At 39.2% G+C, this 17,079-nt stretch overlaps 1 protein-coding gene across 1 annotated transcript in view; it reads left to right on the forward strand.

Annotated features, from left to right (window-relative positions):
* Positions 1–2,250: 2,250 nt before the first annotated feature.
* RHOBTB3 (Rho related BTB domain containing 3) overlaps positions 2,251–17,079 on the forward strand; it is a 56,673-nt gene continuing 41,844 nt past the window's right edge. The window contains exons 1-3 of the mRNA XM_059061452.2: positions 2,251–2,868; positions 3,048–3,273; positions 12,334–12,520. Of these exons, the coding sequence (XP_058917435.1) occupies positions 2,867–2,868; positions 3,048–3,273; positions 12,334–12,520 (415 nt within the window). The 5' untranslated portion in view covers positions 2,251–2,866. The remainder of the gene's footprint in view (positions 2,869–3,047; positions 3,274–12,333; positions 12,521–17,079) is intronic.

Consider the following 17,079-nt stretch of genomic DNA (forward strand, 5'->3'; position numbering starts at 1 on the left):
CATCTCTCTGATGACACACAAGGCACATATTTCTTCTTAATGTTCACTGAACTTTATCCATGTACTTTGTTCCTACCTCTATTACTGAATGCATAAGCCTGTATTATAATTTTTAAGGAACAATTATGTTTTCAAAAGGATTGTATGCATTAATATTCACAACACAGTGACCATTAATAATATTGAATAGATTTAGCTTCTCAAGGGTGAGGACAGAGTCTTATGTACCTTAGTATCTCCCCTGCCTACCAGCACAGACCTGGCTCACATACACGATAACTGAGAAAAAAATGAACACTGTCCCCCTTCCACTTCCCAGCAACTCTAACTCTAACTCTAACACACTCTCTCTCTCTCTCTCTCCCCCTCTCTCTCTCTCCCTCTCTCTCTCTCTCTCTCTCTCTCTCTCTCTATATATATATATATATATATATATATATATATATATATATAGTGGTAAGACACATAAAACACAAAATTTACCATCTTCACCGTTTAAAAGTATACATTACTATATGCACCTTGTTTGCAACAGATCTTTTAACTTTTTCATCTTACAAAACGGAAACTTTATACTCACAGAACTCCCCATTTTCCTCTCCCCTCAGCCTCTTAAAACCAGCATTCTGGGCTTCCCTGGTGGCGCAGTGGTTGAGAATCCGCCTGCCGATGCAGGGGACACGGGTTCGTGCCCCGATCCGGGAAGATCCCACATGCCGCGGAGCGGCTGGGCCCGTGAGCCATGGCCGCTGAGCTTGCGCGTCTGGAGCCTGTGCTCCGCAATGGGAGAGGCCACAACAGTGAGAGGCCCGCGTACCACAAAAAAAAAAAAAAAAAAAAAAAAAAAAAACCAGCATTCTGCTTTCTGTTTCTAAGAGTTGGACTGCCTTAGATAACTCATGTAAGTGGAATAAGCAGTCTGTCTTTCTATGACTAGCTTATGGACCTGGAGATTCATTCATGTTGTAACATATGACAAGATTTCCCCCTTTTTTAAGGCTGAATAATATTTCATCATATGTATATAGCACATTTTTCTTTATTCATTCACCCATTCTAGTGTCTTTGTTTTTGACTTGTGGTTACTGGAGGGGATTGATGACCCCAGAGAAAAGGTGATCCTGTACTCTCAAAGATTTAAGGATGTTTTAGGTTCTAGAGACTAAAAGAGAAACTATACTGAGTGCAAAGGAAATTAGATTTTTTAAAAATCAGTGACAACATAAAGAATGCCCCCCATTATACCCTATTTGAGCATGAGAAGCTATTAAACTACTTTCAGTTGAGCAACCAAGGGCCCATAATAAAAAGTTGTTCACATTCCAAAGGGCTCTTACCCTAGGCTTTTCACTGTCCTACTCAGCACCTCCTGTTTCATACCCTCAAAATAGCTCGGTTGAGAAAAGAAACAGCAACATTTTAAAGTAGGGCAAAATAAATAAATAAATAAATGGATAAACAAGAACTCTTTCAACACAGAGCACTTGCAAGAATTTTCATGTTTATGGAGAAGCAAAGCCCCAGAGTAAACTCTGGCCCTTCTTGGAATTAGTGGATTCCAGTGTTCATTTGAATTGAGGCAGTTGGAGGCCCTTTGGGGACATTCATAGCCTTTACTTCAGGGCGTTATCATGAAAGAATCTAAAGTATCCTCACATTAGCATGATCGTTATTTTTTCAGCTGGTCTGAGGAGGTATTATTAAACATGTGGCCATAATGTGCACAGAAAAATCTCTACGTAAACTAGCATTTAGCATGTAAACACAAACACCTCACGCATAACTGGTTTCTAAAACTATCATAATAAGAACCTCAACACTTAAAAAAAAAAAAGCAAAAAACCCTGAAGTTTTTGGTAAAAGATGCCGAATATAGCTTGAAGTAGTAAATAATCCTTCTGAAGCGATATTAGCGAATTAATTGCTGCGTGAACAAAGAACCCTTTCTGCACCAGGATGAATGTTGCCTTTATTTTTTTCCTCACAAGTATGATTCTAGAAAACAGCTGTACTACATGTTGACAAATGACAAAGCGGCAGACTTGCTAAAACACTTTTTGGTCAAGGCCAAGAGAGGGAAAAAAAAAATTGGGGCTGCTGGAGCGGCCAGCGAGCTGGATTCCCAGGGAAGCTGGCTTTCCTTACCTCTTTTTTTTCCAGTCTTTAGGGAGCAGGGGCCTCACCGACCCACCCTCCCTTTCCCCGGCTCTGGTTACAGCCTGTCGAGTTGAACAAACTTGCTGCAGGCGGATTGGCGATCGGGAGCTCTCGGGCTGGGGCGTCGTATTTATTAATTTATATTCCGCGGCGCCCCGCACGCGGGCCGCTCCTTTGTACCCGGCCGCCGCCGCCCGGGCTCCGGGGCCTCAGCGGGGAGCGCGGCCCCCTCGTCCTACCGACCCCCAAGGCCGGCACGTGCTGCTCCCGCCCGCCGAGGGGGCGGAGGCCCGGCTTTTCTCCTACCCTCTCTGGGCCAGAAGGAGGAGGAGCGGCGGCGGCAGCAGCCGGAGGAGGCGACTGCTGCCCGGCCGAGGGAGCGCGGCGGAGCGGGGTTACGGCGCCCGGCAACGCTCGGCGGCCGCCGGGGAGGCGGGAGCGGCGCGACCGGCCGGGATGTTCCCTGGCACTTCCTGACTGGTTGGCCGCGCGCACACGGCCAGACTCGCACGCCCCCGGCCCCAGTGGCTCGCTCGCTCGCTGGCTCGCGCGGGCCCGCTCTGCGTCGGCCGCGCAGCGGGGGAGGCGCGCTAGGGGGGACGCGGCCCGGCATGAGCTGATTGCGGGTGGATACGCCGCCGATGGGCTCCTAGAAGACGTGAGGAGCCGCTTTTCTCCGAGTCGCCGCCCTGCCCTTGGATTTGAGATCATGTATGTACGCGTCGCGGTCCTGCCATTGTCTCTACCCCAGCGCGTGCCGTGCGCCCTGGGCGAGGGGCTCGTGCCCATACCCGCCGCGCGCTGCCCCCCGCACTTCCTGTTGGGATGAAAGGGAACCTCGCGCTGACCACGCGCCTTTTCTCCCCTTCGCTCCCGTCTCTGCCGTGTAGGTCCATTCACATCGTGGCGCTGGGGAACGAGGGGGACGCGTTTCACCAGGACAATCGGCCGTCGGGGCTTATCCGCACTTACCTGGGGAGAAGCCCGCTGGTCTCAGGGGACGAAAGCAGCTTGTTGCTGAACGCGACCAGTACGGTCGCGCGTCCCGTGTTCACCGAGTATCAGGCCAGCGCGTTTGGGAATGTCAAGCTAGTGGTCCACGACTGTCCCGTCTGGGTAAGGGCCCGCAGCTGCTCTGTGCAGAGGCTGATGGAGCTTCCTTTTCATTCTTTCTCTCTTTTTTTTTTTTCTCCTCCCCTCTTTTCTCCTTTCATGAATGTGGACGTCCGGGTCACCTGGGGAGAGTTTTTACACATTTTGGGGGAAATCTTTGGTCCTTCGTTTCACTGGGCAGGGGCCAGCCTAGTCAGAGAACACTCTTAGAAAGGAAAAAGCCCCAGTGGGAATGTGAAGCACTTAAGGCTTACACTTCACGACTCTGAGTTGTCCCTTGGTAGATAGCTGACTGAATGTCCCAACCCCAAGGGACGAGGTCACTAAATTTCACCAGCAGACAGCAATGTTTTTTTCATACCTACCCTGTGGGTGATGTAAAATATTAGTGTTCTAAAAATAAAGATCTTTGAAAAGCTCAACACAGCAAAAATACATTTCACTGAGGCAGCTCAGAAATAGGACCCCTGGAAAGGGAGCGGAAAAGACAGGGACTGAGAATTAATTTTAAACGATTCTTTTATAGCACTATCCACCTTTGAAAAAATTTAATTAGTATTTTTAATTTTAATAATGCAGATATTCTTGATATATTTAGGCATTTCTTTTTAGTGACCGGTAAATCAGAAATATTGTTAATACTGTTTGGGGACTTGAAAAAGCTTTAAAATTTGCTATAATTAAAAGAAATTGTAATGAAGTTGATAAATGCTAGTCTAATTCTTGAGTGATAAAAGAAGAAATCTACTCTCTGACATGTATAAATGTTTTCAGTACACAATAGCATCATGTTTTGAACGTTTTCATGTAATCTTGAAAGTTTCTGATTCTTTACTAGAGTAAAAGTTATATTGCAGCTAAGTATTATATTTTATAACAAGAAAGCTTAATGTCTAAAACAAATACAGATATCATTATGTGAGATTTACATTTAAACTGCACTTTAAGAAAACCAAAAAAAAAAAAAAAAAAAAGAAATCACGTAAAAATCAGGAGAAAAAAAGAAAAGAAAAGAAAACCGAATTAGGGACTTCCTAAAGAACTAATACACCTTTCCAAAGAAATGTATAGAATGTACATAAAAACATTTCTTATGCAAATGTCCATATTACTGAAAGATCACTTGCCCAAATAAATTTTCAGCTAAAGTAAATTTAATAGGCTAAAATAAATGAAAAATGGGCTTTTTCAATAACAGGAATGCTATTAAATTCCTAATTATGACAGTGATGATGCTGATCATAGGAAGCATTGGTAGAGAACTTACTGGCTGGAGTCCATGCAAGCAAATGAAACCCTTTTACTTTGGTCATTTCATTGTGAAAAATCTTACAGTCTAAAAACTAATTGGTTCTACACTCAGTTGAACAAATGTTGAGTGAATAGAGTAAATAAATGTAGGGAAAATAAAATAAGCTGAATTAGGATGTTAGGATAACCTTTCCTGCTTTTTCTTTGAGCAGTGAACTCTTTCCTTTTTATGTTGTTAGTTCAGCAAAAGCAAATACTTGTGATCCCATGGATTATAGTAAATGAAATCTTCCAAATCGATTGAAATAAGCCTTCACAGTCTGGATTTTTTTGGTCTTAAGTTTATTGTTGTGTTTTATTATGCTAATCACCTTTTGTTTGGTTAGACTCTGGCCTTTTTTAAGACATTGAGTTTGTAACCAGGCACAGTTTTCTGAGTTATAGTGTTCTTCAGACATGGTAGAATACATTTGTAGAGCTACTCTTTATAAGGTGCATTTCTTCTCTTGGTGGTAAGTAAAAGCCCGTCAGAGATATGAAAGTAGATTGTATTTATCAGCTGGTGTTTGACATGTACTGAATCAGAATATTAAACATAGCAGAGCAGATAGAGCACAGGTTTTGGTATCAAAAGGACCTGATTTCAGATCCTCACCTTGCGAGTTAGTGGCTGTGTTCCTGGGTAAAGTCACTCATCCTCTCTTAGTGTTATTTTCTCTGTGTGTAAAATAAACATAATAATCCCTGCCTCCCAGAGCTGTGCTGAAGAATAACTGAGTTAGTATGTGTAAAGTTCTTAGCATCCAGACGGGCATGTAGTAAGTAATCAATAAGCCATAGCTACAATAATAATAAAGTGTTTATCACAACTTTAGTAGAGCCGTGTATTGCTTAAATGAAGCAAAAGTAAAGTTTTCCCACACATCATTCAAGATCTCCACACAAATAAAGTACATAGAGGCAGCCGTGTTAGTACTTAGTAGATGCTGTATTGCAGCCTCACAACCAAGTAGAATAAAATTGTTGTTTTGCTGTAAAAATTAAGATTATTTTTCAGAAGATGAGTTCCATTCCCCAAATGTGGCTCCAAGCCTCGTGTTGCATAACTGCCTAGAGGAAATCCTGGAACTGATTTACAAGGGGTGGGAGAATTTGATTTCCTTCATATTTCTAGAAACCAGTGGAGCATTTTCTCTTTGAGACAGTTTGAGAAGAAATGTGGCATTGTTTTCTTGGAGCTAGAGTGAGATAGTTGTGCTTCTCTTCCCTAGTTTTCTTCTGTATATCCACAGCCTCACTCTGGATCTTTGCCATATATACTTGGCACTTTTTAAATAAATGTGCTTCAAATTCATTATATGTAGCTTATTGTTTAATATGTCTCTCTCAAACCTACCCTTTTTTGTTATATTATTATTTCATTTCTAGATCTTTTCCTGTTTACCAAAAATATTCTCATAAAAAGCAATGAGATAATATATGCACATTTTTCTTGGGCAGGGTTTGAAGCTCTGATTTGTATTAAAAATAAAATTATTTATAGATTTATATCCTCAGTACCACAGAGTTAATGAAGCCAAAACCCATTTCCTCATGACATTTTCCCTTAAATGTCTCCTTTTTCTTTCTACACGTCTCCAGTAACTCTGGAATTTTGAACTATTTGGAATGCAGAGAGCAGTTACTTTTGATTTGTTCTCTCAGAGTTAAATGGCTGCTTGATATTGGTCCCACTTAAGTTTAGTCTGTTCATGCCATTCATGTGATTTTGTCCTCTTTCTTTATTGTATTTATATACCCTGTTGTACTTATATACTCTGAGCTTGAATACTGTAACAGATACAGCTGGAACTGAATGGGTTTTGTGGTTTGGGATTTGGAAATTAGCATAGAGCTCGGCTGGGAAGCTTTCACATTTTTTTGATCTGTGTCACAATTCACTTCTCCCTCCTCTTACATCCTCCACTAAGTTCAAGATTTTTGCTTTTGCTGTTTATATCCCCATAGTTTGCCTTTTTTTTTTTTTTTTTTTTGGTTTTTAAATCTTCCTCTAAAACGGCTCTGTCCATCCCACTTTCAGTAAAGTGTTCATATCTAAAAATTCTGTAATTCTTGTTACGCAGAATATACTTGTAGGAAATAGGCAGGTTGTGAGGGTGTAGGGAATTGGGAGAGGCTTTGCTGGGGCATGGCGGTGTACTGGTGAGAAGAAGCTCTCTGCAAAAGGGCATTGCTGTGACACTTCTCCAGAATTTTCTAACAGGATAAAAGCTCTGTCACAACTGATTGATTCAAACTCTGGTTTGGACTCATATTTCAAAGTGCAGACTTTCATAGCCCAACAGTTTTTGGACTTGTTAACCATATCTAGCTGTCTGTTTTCTTAATCTAGCTTTATTACATCCTAGAAATACATACCAAAGGCCACATGAAAGGACAAATAATGATTAATAGTTAACCAGAATGTGAGAAGGAAGCCACTTATGCATATTTAGCAATGGTATTAAGGTACATAATGATATTTTCCTTATACCACTATTCACACAGTAACTCTGAAAAATTATTTTTAAAATTTCAAGGCGCAAAGTTTTAAGGAGTAGGGTCCATAATAAATTACTTTGGGCCCTAATTCTAAATATAAATATTATTAACTGTAGTCCAAAAGTAAACATTTCAAAACTGGAAAGGTTTATCCTGAATTTTTAATTGATATGAACAAAATACATGAATTGCACATATATTCCTTGCCATGTTAACATCATCTTATAATACACACTATCTTTTTGTGGAGGCATACCCCTCCGCCCCCCTTGTTCCCCTCACATGCACACTGTATATGCAGTACTGTCCAAAGAATGGATAAAGTTGAAAAATATATATGAATTTTGAGATATGGATAAAATATATGGAACTCCACAGAATTCACAGGGTATTATCAATACAATCTAAATCACTGAACAATCCTGCATTATCTAACTGGGTCACAGAAAATCCTCTGAAGCTTCCTCACTCACAATGATGCTCTTGCATCTAATGCATAGTGTTAATTTTTGAAACTATTAGGTGATAAAGCTATGGCATAATTTTATTTTATTTTATTGTATATGATATTTTATTTATGTTTTACTTCATGTACATAAATCTAGCATTCTGATTTTTTGTACTTAGTCCTAGTGGATTTTTTTTAATGTCTTTATTGGAGTATAATTGCTTTACAACGGTCTGTTAGTTTCTGCTTTATAACAAAGTGAATCAGCTATACATATACATATATCCCCATATCTCCTCCCTCTTGCATCTCCCTCCTACCCTCCCTATCCCACCCCTCTAGGTGGTCACAAAGCACCGAGCTGATCTCCCTGTGCTATGCAGCTGCTTCCCATTAGCTATCTATTTTACATTTGGTAGTATATGTAAGTCCATGCCACTCTCTCACTTTGTCCCAGCTTACCCTTCCCCCTCCCTGTGTCCTCAAGTCCATTCTCTACATCTGCATCTTTATTCTTCTGCTGCCCCTAGGTTCTTCAGAACCATATTTTTTTTAGATTCCATATATATGTGTTAGCATACGGTATTTGTTTTTCTCTTTCTGACTTACTTCACTCTGTATGACAGTCTCTAAGTCCATCTACCTCACTTAAAAAACTCAATTTCATTTCTTTTTATGGCTGAGTAATATTCCATTGTATATCTGTGCCACATATTTATCCATTCATCTGTCCATGGACACTTAGGTTGCTTCCATGTACTGACTGTTGTAAATAACTCTGCAATGAACATTGTGATACATGACTTTTTTTGAATTATGGTTTTCTCAGGTATATGCCCAGTAGTGGGATTGCTGGGTCGTATGGTAGTTCTATTTTTAGTTTTTTTAAGGAAACTCCATACTGTTCTCCATAGTGGCTGTATCAATTTACATTCCCACCAACAGTTCAAGAGGGTTCCCTTTTCTCCACACCCTCTCCAGCATTTATTGTTTGTAGATTTTTTGACGATGCCCATTCTGACCGGTGTGAGGTGATACCTCATTGTAGTTTTGATTTGCATTTCTCTAATGATTAGTGATGTTGAGCATTCTTTCATGTGTTTGTTGGCAATCTGTATATCTGCATTGGAGAAATGGCTGTTTAGGTCTTCTGACCATTTTTGGTTTGGGTTGTTTGTTTTTTTGATATTGAGCTGCATGAGCTGCTTGTAAATTTTGGAGATTTTTTTATCCTTTGTCAGTTGCTTCATTTGCAAATATTTTCTCCCATTCTGAGGGTTGTCTTTTCATCTTGTTTATGTTTTCCTTTGCTGTGCAAAAGCTTTGAAGTTTCATTAGATCCCATTTGTTTATTTTTTTTTTTTTTTTATTTTTTTTTTTTGTTTGTTTAATCTTTTTTTTATTTTTTTTTTTATTTTTTTTTTTTATTTTTTTATTTTTTTAACATCTTTATTGGAGTATAATTGTTTTACAATAGTGTGTTAGTTTTCCCTCTACAACAAACTAAATCAGTTATACATACACACATGCTCCCACATCTCCTCCCTCTTGCATCACCCTCTCTCCCACCCTCCCTATCCCACCCCCCCAGGCGGTCACACAGCACAGATGTGATCTCCCTGTGCTATGCAGCAGCTTCCCACCAGCTATCTAATTTACCTTTGATAGTGTATATATGTCCCTGCCACTCCCCCACTTCGTCACAGCCCACCCCTCCCCCTCCCCATATCCTCAAGTCCATGCTCGAGTGAGTCTGTGTTTTATTCCCGTCCTACCACTAACCTCTTCATGACATTTTTTTTCCCTTAGAGTCCATATATATGTGTTAGCATATGGTATTTGTTTTTCTCCTTCTGACTTACTTCACTCTGTATGACAGACTCCAGGTCCATCCACCTCATTATAAATAACTCAGTTTCATTTCTTTTTATGGCTGAGTAATATTCCATTGTATATATGTGCCACATCTTCTTTATCCATTCATCTGTTGATGGACACTTAGGTTGCTTCCATGTCCTGGCTATTGTAAATAGAGCTGCAATGAACATTTTGGTACATGAGTCTTTCTGAATTATAGTTTTCTCAGGGTATATTCCCAGTAGTGGGATTGCTGGGTCGTATGGTAGTTCTATTTGTAGTTTTTTAAGGAACCTCCATACTGTTCTCCATAGCGGCTGTATCAATTTACATTCTCACCAGCAGTGCAAGAGGGTTCCCTTTTCTCCACACCCTCTCCAGCATTTATTGTTTCTAGAGTTTTTGATGATGGCCAATCTGACCGGTGTGAGATGATATCTCATTGTAGTTTTGATTTGCATTTCTCTAATGATTAATGAGGTTGAGCATTCTTTCATGTGTTTGTTAGCAATCTGTATATCTTCTTTGGAGAAATGTCTATTTAGTTCTTCTGCCCATTTTTGGATTGGGTTGTTTGTTTTTTTGTTATTGAGCTGCATGAGTTGCTTATAAATTTTGGAAATTAATCCTTTGTCAGTTGCTTCATTTGCAAATATTTTCTCCCATTCTGAGGGTTGTCTTTTGGTCTTGTTTATGGTATCCTTTGCTGTGCAAAAGCTTTTAAGTTTCATTAGGTCCCATTTGTTTATTTGTGTTTTTATTTCCATTTCTCTAGGAGATGGGTCAAAAAGGATCTTGCTGTGATTTATGTCGTATAGTGTTCTGCCTATGTTTTCCTCTAAGAGTTTGATAGTGTCTGGCCTTACATTTAGGTCTTTAACCCATTTTGAGTTTATTTTTGTGTGTGGTGTTAGGGATTGTTCTAATTTCATACTTTTACATGTAGCTGTCCAGTTTTCCCAGCACCACTTATTGAAGAGGCTGTCTTTTCTCCACTGTATATCCTTCCCTCCTTTATCAAAGATAAGGTGACCATATGTGTGTGGGTTTATCTCTGGGCTCTCTATCCTGTTCCATTGATCTATATTTCTGTTTTTGTGCCAGTACCATATTGTCTTGATTACTGTAGCCTTGTAGTAGAGTCTGAAGTCAGGGAGCCTAATTCCTCCAGCTCCATTTCTCGTTCTCAAGATTGCTTGGCTATTCGGGGTCTTTTGTGTTTCCATACAAATTGTGAAATTTTTTGTTCTAGTTCTGTAAAAAATGCCAGTGGTAATTTGATAGGGATTGCATTGAATCGGTAGATTGCTTTGGGTAGTATAGTCATTTTCACAATGTTGATTCTTCCAATCCAAGAACATGGTATATTTCTCCACCTATTTGTATCATCTTTAATTTCTTTCATCAGTGTCTTATAGTTTTCTGCATACAAGTCTTTTGTCTCCTTAGGTAGGTTTATTCCTAGATATTTTATTCTTTTTGTTGCAATGGTAAATGGGAGCGTTTTCTTAATTTCACTCTCAGATTTTTCATCATTAGTGTATAAGAATGCCAGAGATTTCTGTGCATTAATTTTGTATCCTGCAACTTTACCAAATTCATTGATTAGCTCTAGTAGTTTTCTGGTAGCATCCTTAGGATTCTCTATGTATAGTATCATGTCATCTGCAAACAGTGACAGCTTTACTTCTTCTTTTCCTATTTGGATTCCTTTTATTTCTTTTTCTTCTCTGATTGCTGTGGCTAGAACTTCCAAAACTATGTTGAATAAGAGTGGTGAGAGTGGGCAACCTTGTCTTGTTCCTGATCTTAGTGGAAATGGTTTCAGTTTTTCACCATTGAGAACGATGCTAGCTGTGGGTTTGTCATATATGGCCTTTATTATGTTGAGGAAAGTTCCCTCTATGCCCACTTTCTGCAAGGTTTTTATCATAAATGAGTGTTGAATTTTGTCAAAAGCTTTCTCTGCATCTATTGAGATGATCATATGGTTTTTCTCCTTCAGTTTGTTGATATGGTGTATCACGTTGATTGATTTGCGTATATTGAAGAATCCTTGCATTCCTGGGATAAACCCCACTTGATCATGGTGTATGATCCTTTTAATGTGCTGTTGGATTCTGTTTGCTAGTATTTTGTTGAGGATTTTTGCACCTATGTTCATCAGTGATATTGCCCTGTAGTTTTCTTTTTTTGTGACATCTTTGTCTGGTTTTGGTATCAGGGTGATGGTGGCCTCGTAGAATGAGTCTGGGAGTGTCTTTCACTCTGCTATATTTTGGAAGAGTTTGAGAAGGATAGGTGTTAGCTCTTCTCTAAATGTTTGATAGAATTCGCCTGTGAAGCCGTCTGGTCCTGGGCTTTTGTTTGTTGGAAGATTTTTAATCACAGTCTCAGTTTCATTACTTGTGATTGGCCTGTTTATATTTTCTATTTCTTCCTGGTTCAGTCTTGGAAGGTTGTGCTTTTCTAAGAATTTGTCCATTTATTCCAGGTTGTCCATTTTATTGGCATATAGCTGCTTGTAGTAATCGTTCATGATCCTTTGTATTTCTGCAGTGTCAGTTGTTACTTTTTCATTTCTAATTCTATTGATTTGAGTCTTCTCCCGTTTTTTCTTGATGAGTCTAGCTAATGTTTTATGGCATAATTTTAAAACAAAGTGTTTATTTTTAAGTACAGGTGTTGAAAGAGGTTGCTTATTCCATCAGAGTCTCAGGAATTCTCTAGATTCAATTTTACCACTACATAGTTGTCCAGGCTAAATGAATAAATTAAAAAATTTAAAGATGTGATAGACTTCAAACGTTTTAAATTTCACATAGTTACTTTTTTAAAAATAAATTTTAAAAATGAATTCCAGAAATTAAAATTTAGTAAAAAAGTTAAACTAATATGTTACAGTTTATTTCATGATGGATTTGAAGATAAGCAGACTAAAGATTGCTCTTTACATTTTGGTCTAGGACATTTTTGACAGTGATTGGTACACCTCTCGAAATCTAATTGGAGGTGCTGACATCATTGTGATCAAATACAACGTAAATGACAAGTTTTCATTTCACGAAGTGAAGGATAATTATATTCCAGTGATAAAAAGAGCATTAAATTCAGTTCCAGTAATCATTGCTGCTGTTGGTACAAGACAAAATGGTAAGTATAATTTTTCTTTTATATGAGAGTGCAGGTACCATATTAATTTTGAATAGCATTAAGCTTATTAATGATTAGTACAGTTTTTTTTTTAAAACAAAATGACTGTGGGTTTAAATGCCATCTGTTATCTCTTCATTGGATATGATAATGGGACATCAAAGGAAAGTATCACAAACTACTGCTGTGATTCTGATGGGTACAAGTTTGTCTTTTAAACTGCTGTTCTATAGAAGTGAAGGAAGTCAGTAATTGTGTTCTTTTTGATATAGGAGGGGTATTAGGCTGACACTGAGCCCTGGAAAACTCTTTTTGACAATCTAAGGGACTATTCAGTTGGGAAGGATGAATTGTTCACATCAGGATGTGGGATTGGGAGCAGTGTTCTTAGGTAGGTAGCAATGAGTGAGCTGAACACACTGACAACACCACCTAAGAGAGAGGATTGTTGACTCCGTAGCTGATGGGTTAATTTGGTTCAGTCAATTTCAGTAATTGCTTCTGTGCATGTTATTGGCGGATATCTCAGGGTTAACTCAGAATCCACTTTGAATTGATGGTATTTTATAGTTCTTAGTGGTTATTTCCTCAGTAAATGTGTCTTAAAATTTCATTTTTACTCATTTTTTCATTTTTATTGAAGTATAGCAAAATAAAGGACATTAGATTTCACTAATTTTAGAGCACAGTTTAATGCATTTTTGCACATATATACAGCTATGCAACCATCACACATCTCAAGATCTAGAACATTTGCCTCACTCCAGAAGCCTCTCATGCCTCTTCCCAGTTGATAACACCCCTCCCCAGAGATAATTGCTATTCTGACTTCTAACAACATAGATTAGTTTCATCTATTCTTGACCTTCATACAGATAGAATTATACAGTATGTAGTGTCTTGTGTCTGCCTAATTTCAGTTAGAGTTATACTTTTGAGATTCATCCATGCTGAACTTATCTGTAATACATTCTTTTTATTGCTGTGTATTATTCCATTGTATGAATAAGCTGTGATTTCTTTCTTTCTTTTTTAAAAAATTTATTTATCTATTTTTATTTTTGGCTGCGTTGGGTCTTTGTTGCTGTGCGTGGGCTTTCTCTAGTTGTGGTGAGTGGGGGCTACTCTTCGTTGTGGTGTGTGGGCTTTTCTTTGCGGTGGCTTCTCTTGTGGAGCACGGGCTCTAGGTGCATGGGCTTCAGTAGTTGTGGCATGAGGGCTTCAGTAGTTTGTGGCTTGTGAGCTCTAGATCACAGGCTCAGTAGTTGTGGTGCACGGGCTTAGTTGCTCCACGGCGTGTGGGATCTTCCCAAACCAGGGCTCAAACCTGTGTGCCCTGCATTGGCAGGCAGATTCTTAACCACTGTGCCACCAGGGAAGTCTCCCATGATTTATTTCTGTATTCTCCTTTTAGTGATGCTTAGGTAGTTTCCTAGGAGTAGGATTGTTGGGTCATATGGTAGGTGTGTGTTTAGTATTAGTAGATATGAATAAAGCAGGCCTGACCCTTCTTTGACCATATGTCCCCTCTACTTCTCTAACTTTCTTTTTATTGCTGGTCATGATTCTTGAATGAGTCATCCACACTTCCTGAGTGCACTTCCTGACTTCCCATTCATTCTTCAGTCCACTACAGTCTGACTTTGACTTTCACAATTACACTGGGTTTGTTTTCACTCAGGGCTGCCAGTTATATGCCTATTGCCAAATTTAATTTACATTTTAATAACAATCCTCCCTTTGAAATTATTCAAATACACCTCTCTCTCCACTTAATAAAGCTACTGTTTCTTTCCTGTTTGTTCTAATTCTCTTTTCTTCTTTCCTGGCGCCCTCATCCTCCCTTACACACATATACCAAATCAATACTCTGGTAGTTGTTGCCCAGGGTCCCATCCTTTAGCTTCACCTCTTCTTGCTGTTTACTCTGACCATGGACCTGCTAATCTGTTGCCCTAGCTTCCCCTGTATAGACACTGGTGATTACCCGGACTGTTTTTCTGGCTCCAGTCTCTCTCCTGACCCATGTCTCCACAGACATCTTCCTCTTTCTACTGAGTTCCCTGTCTTGGTGAATGATGCCAAACCTATCCATTCACCCAAACTAGAATCATCCAACCCAACTTTCGTTCCTATTCCCCATATCCAGTTGACTAAGAAGCTCTTTTGATTTTATATTTTAAATTAACCTCAAATTCATTGCTTTCTTGGACCCAAACCAAGAATCATACCCCTAGACATATAAACACTAATATGTATAAAACAGATAACTAATAAGAGCCTGCTATATAAAAAATAAATAAAATTTTTTAAAAAATTCATTGCTTTCTCATCATCTTCACTAAATTTCAATTCCTAGATCTCTCATAGTGACCTTCATTTTGGTCTAAAGAGGCAGTTCCAGATTTGCAGGATCTGAAACTTACACAATTTTAGAGGTCCTTTGTAAGAAAAAAAAACTACAAAATTACAGATACATATATGTATACAAATGAATATTTATTTAGAATGTGAAAAGAAAGCACAAGAAATTACAACTCTGAAAAAGCTGTCAAATACCACAGACATTAAAAAAAATTTCTGTTATTTAAAAACCTGGGCCTCCCTGGTGGCATAGTGGTTAAGCATCCACCTGCCAATGCAGGGGACACAGATTCGAGCCCTGGTCTGGGAAGATCCCACTTACCACGGAGCAACTAAGCCCATGGGCCACAACTACTGAGCCTGTGCTCTAGAGTCCGTGACCCACAGCTACTGAGCCCACAAGCTACAACTACTGAAGCTTGCGCACCTAGAGCCTGTGCTCTGCAACAAGAGAAGCCATGGCAATGAGAAGACCGTGCACTGCAATGAAGAGTAGCCCCCGCTTGCCACAACTAGAGAAGGCCCGTGTGCAGCAACAAAGACCCAACGCAACCAAAAATAAATAAATAAAATAATTAAAAAACAAAAAAACCCTGACGCTTCTTTTAACATTTCTTATATTTTTTGTGCTCACAGTCTTTGCAGTTCTTCACATGATAACCACTTTTTGAGATTTTCTATAGGGAGAAGAGAATGATAGTTTTTCTTCCAGTGTATTTCTTCACTCTCCACATCTTTGTGATGCTGGGCACTTCGGTTTTTGTTGTGTTTGTCTTTCAGCTCTGCCTCTTTGTGTCCTGACGACAGATTAGTCTGCACAGTGGGTGGAAGAAGCATTCCTGAAGGCCATTCATGAACCCAGACAGCTCTCAAACACTTACAAGGAAGTGACTACAAACCACAAATAATATCTCGCTAAACCTAAATTTAAATTCCCCTTAGCAGGATCCTAAAAATGTCCGTGGCTACTCCAGAGATGCCTGATGCAAGGTGAAGTGAGCTGGACTGGAGAGAGACTTATGTCTTAACCAGACATAGTCAGAATATCTTATTTTGCAGATTTTACAAAAGCATATGCCATGTGAAAGAATCTAATGCCTAGGTTTCTCCCAAGGCTTTGGAAACAGCCCACAAGGAAGGGCCTTGAAACTAAGGCTTCCTGGTAAATCAGCCTCTGGTCTCCTTTTCCCGCTTGGCTTCTTTCTGAAATGAATCCTCTCAGAATAATCATTCTAGAATATGTCAGATCATGGTACTCAGTTCTTTAAAATCTTTAGAAACTTTCTTCTTTTTTTTTTCCTAACTTTTATTTGCAAAATTCCAAATCTAAGAAACTTGATAAGAATAGGACAGTGAACTCCAGAAATTACAAATACAAACACACACACACACAACACACATACACTTTTTTTTGTTTGAACCATTTAAGAGTAAATTGTAAACATGGGATTTCTTCAGTCCTAATTAATTAAGCATGTCTCATCTAAGAACAGAACCATTTTCCTATTACCCATAATGCAATCATCACTCAAGAAATATACTATTACCTATTATACTATTATTTACAATATAACCCATATTCACATTTTTCCACATATTCCATAGCTGGTTTTACTGGTTTTTGTTTTTCTAATCCAGGATGAAATTAAGAACTATGCATTGCATTTAGTTGTCAAGTCTCCCTGGTCTCTTAATTCAGAACAGTTCCCAATCACCCAGCCTTTTTTTGGAGGGGTGGGGTATCTTTCATGACATTTTTAAAGAATCCAAGCCCATTATTTTGCACGATTCCTTCAGTTGTGATAACTGTGGTTACAAAATAGTGATTTCCTATCATTCCTTCTACACTTATTAGTTGGCATTCTTCTGTAAATAGGGCTTTCCCTTTTCTCTGCTCCCACATCTTTCTTTAAGAGTCACTGATTCATGGGTTTGTTTTTTAAATTCAATATTTTATAATCTATTCTTTCTGATACTCCAGTTACCCCAAATTTGCCTAGAGGGAGCCTCTTCATGCTCTATCCAATTAATTTGAGTCCTTCCTTGCTTTCTGGCACAGATGTTCCAGGCTCATCTTAGGCTTGGCCTGCTCTAGAACCCATGGGCCTCTCTACTTCTGCTGGGGTCCTCCAGCTAACCTCCACTCAGTTGCCCTTGGTCTCCTCCTCAACCCCCTTCATGAGGCAGTGAGCACT

The sequence above is a fragment of the Kogia breviceps genome, chromosome 4, assembly GCF_026419965.1.
Source record: "Kogia breviceps isolate mKogBre1 chromosome 4, mKogBre1 haplotype 1, whole genome shotgun sequence".
Taxonomy (NCBI): Eukaryota; Metazoa; Chordata; class Mammalia; order Artiodactyla; family Physeteridae; genus Kogia; species Kogia breviceps.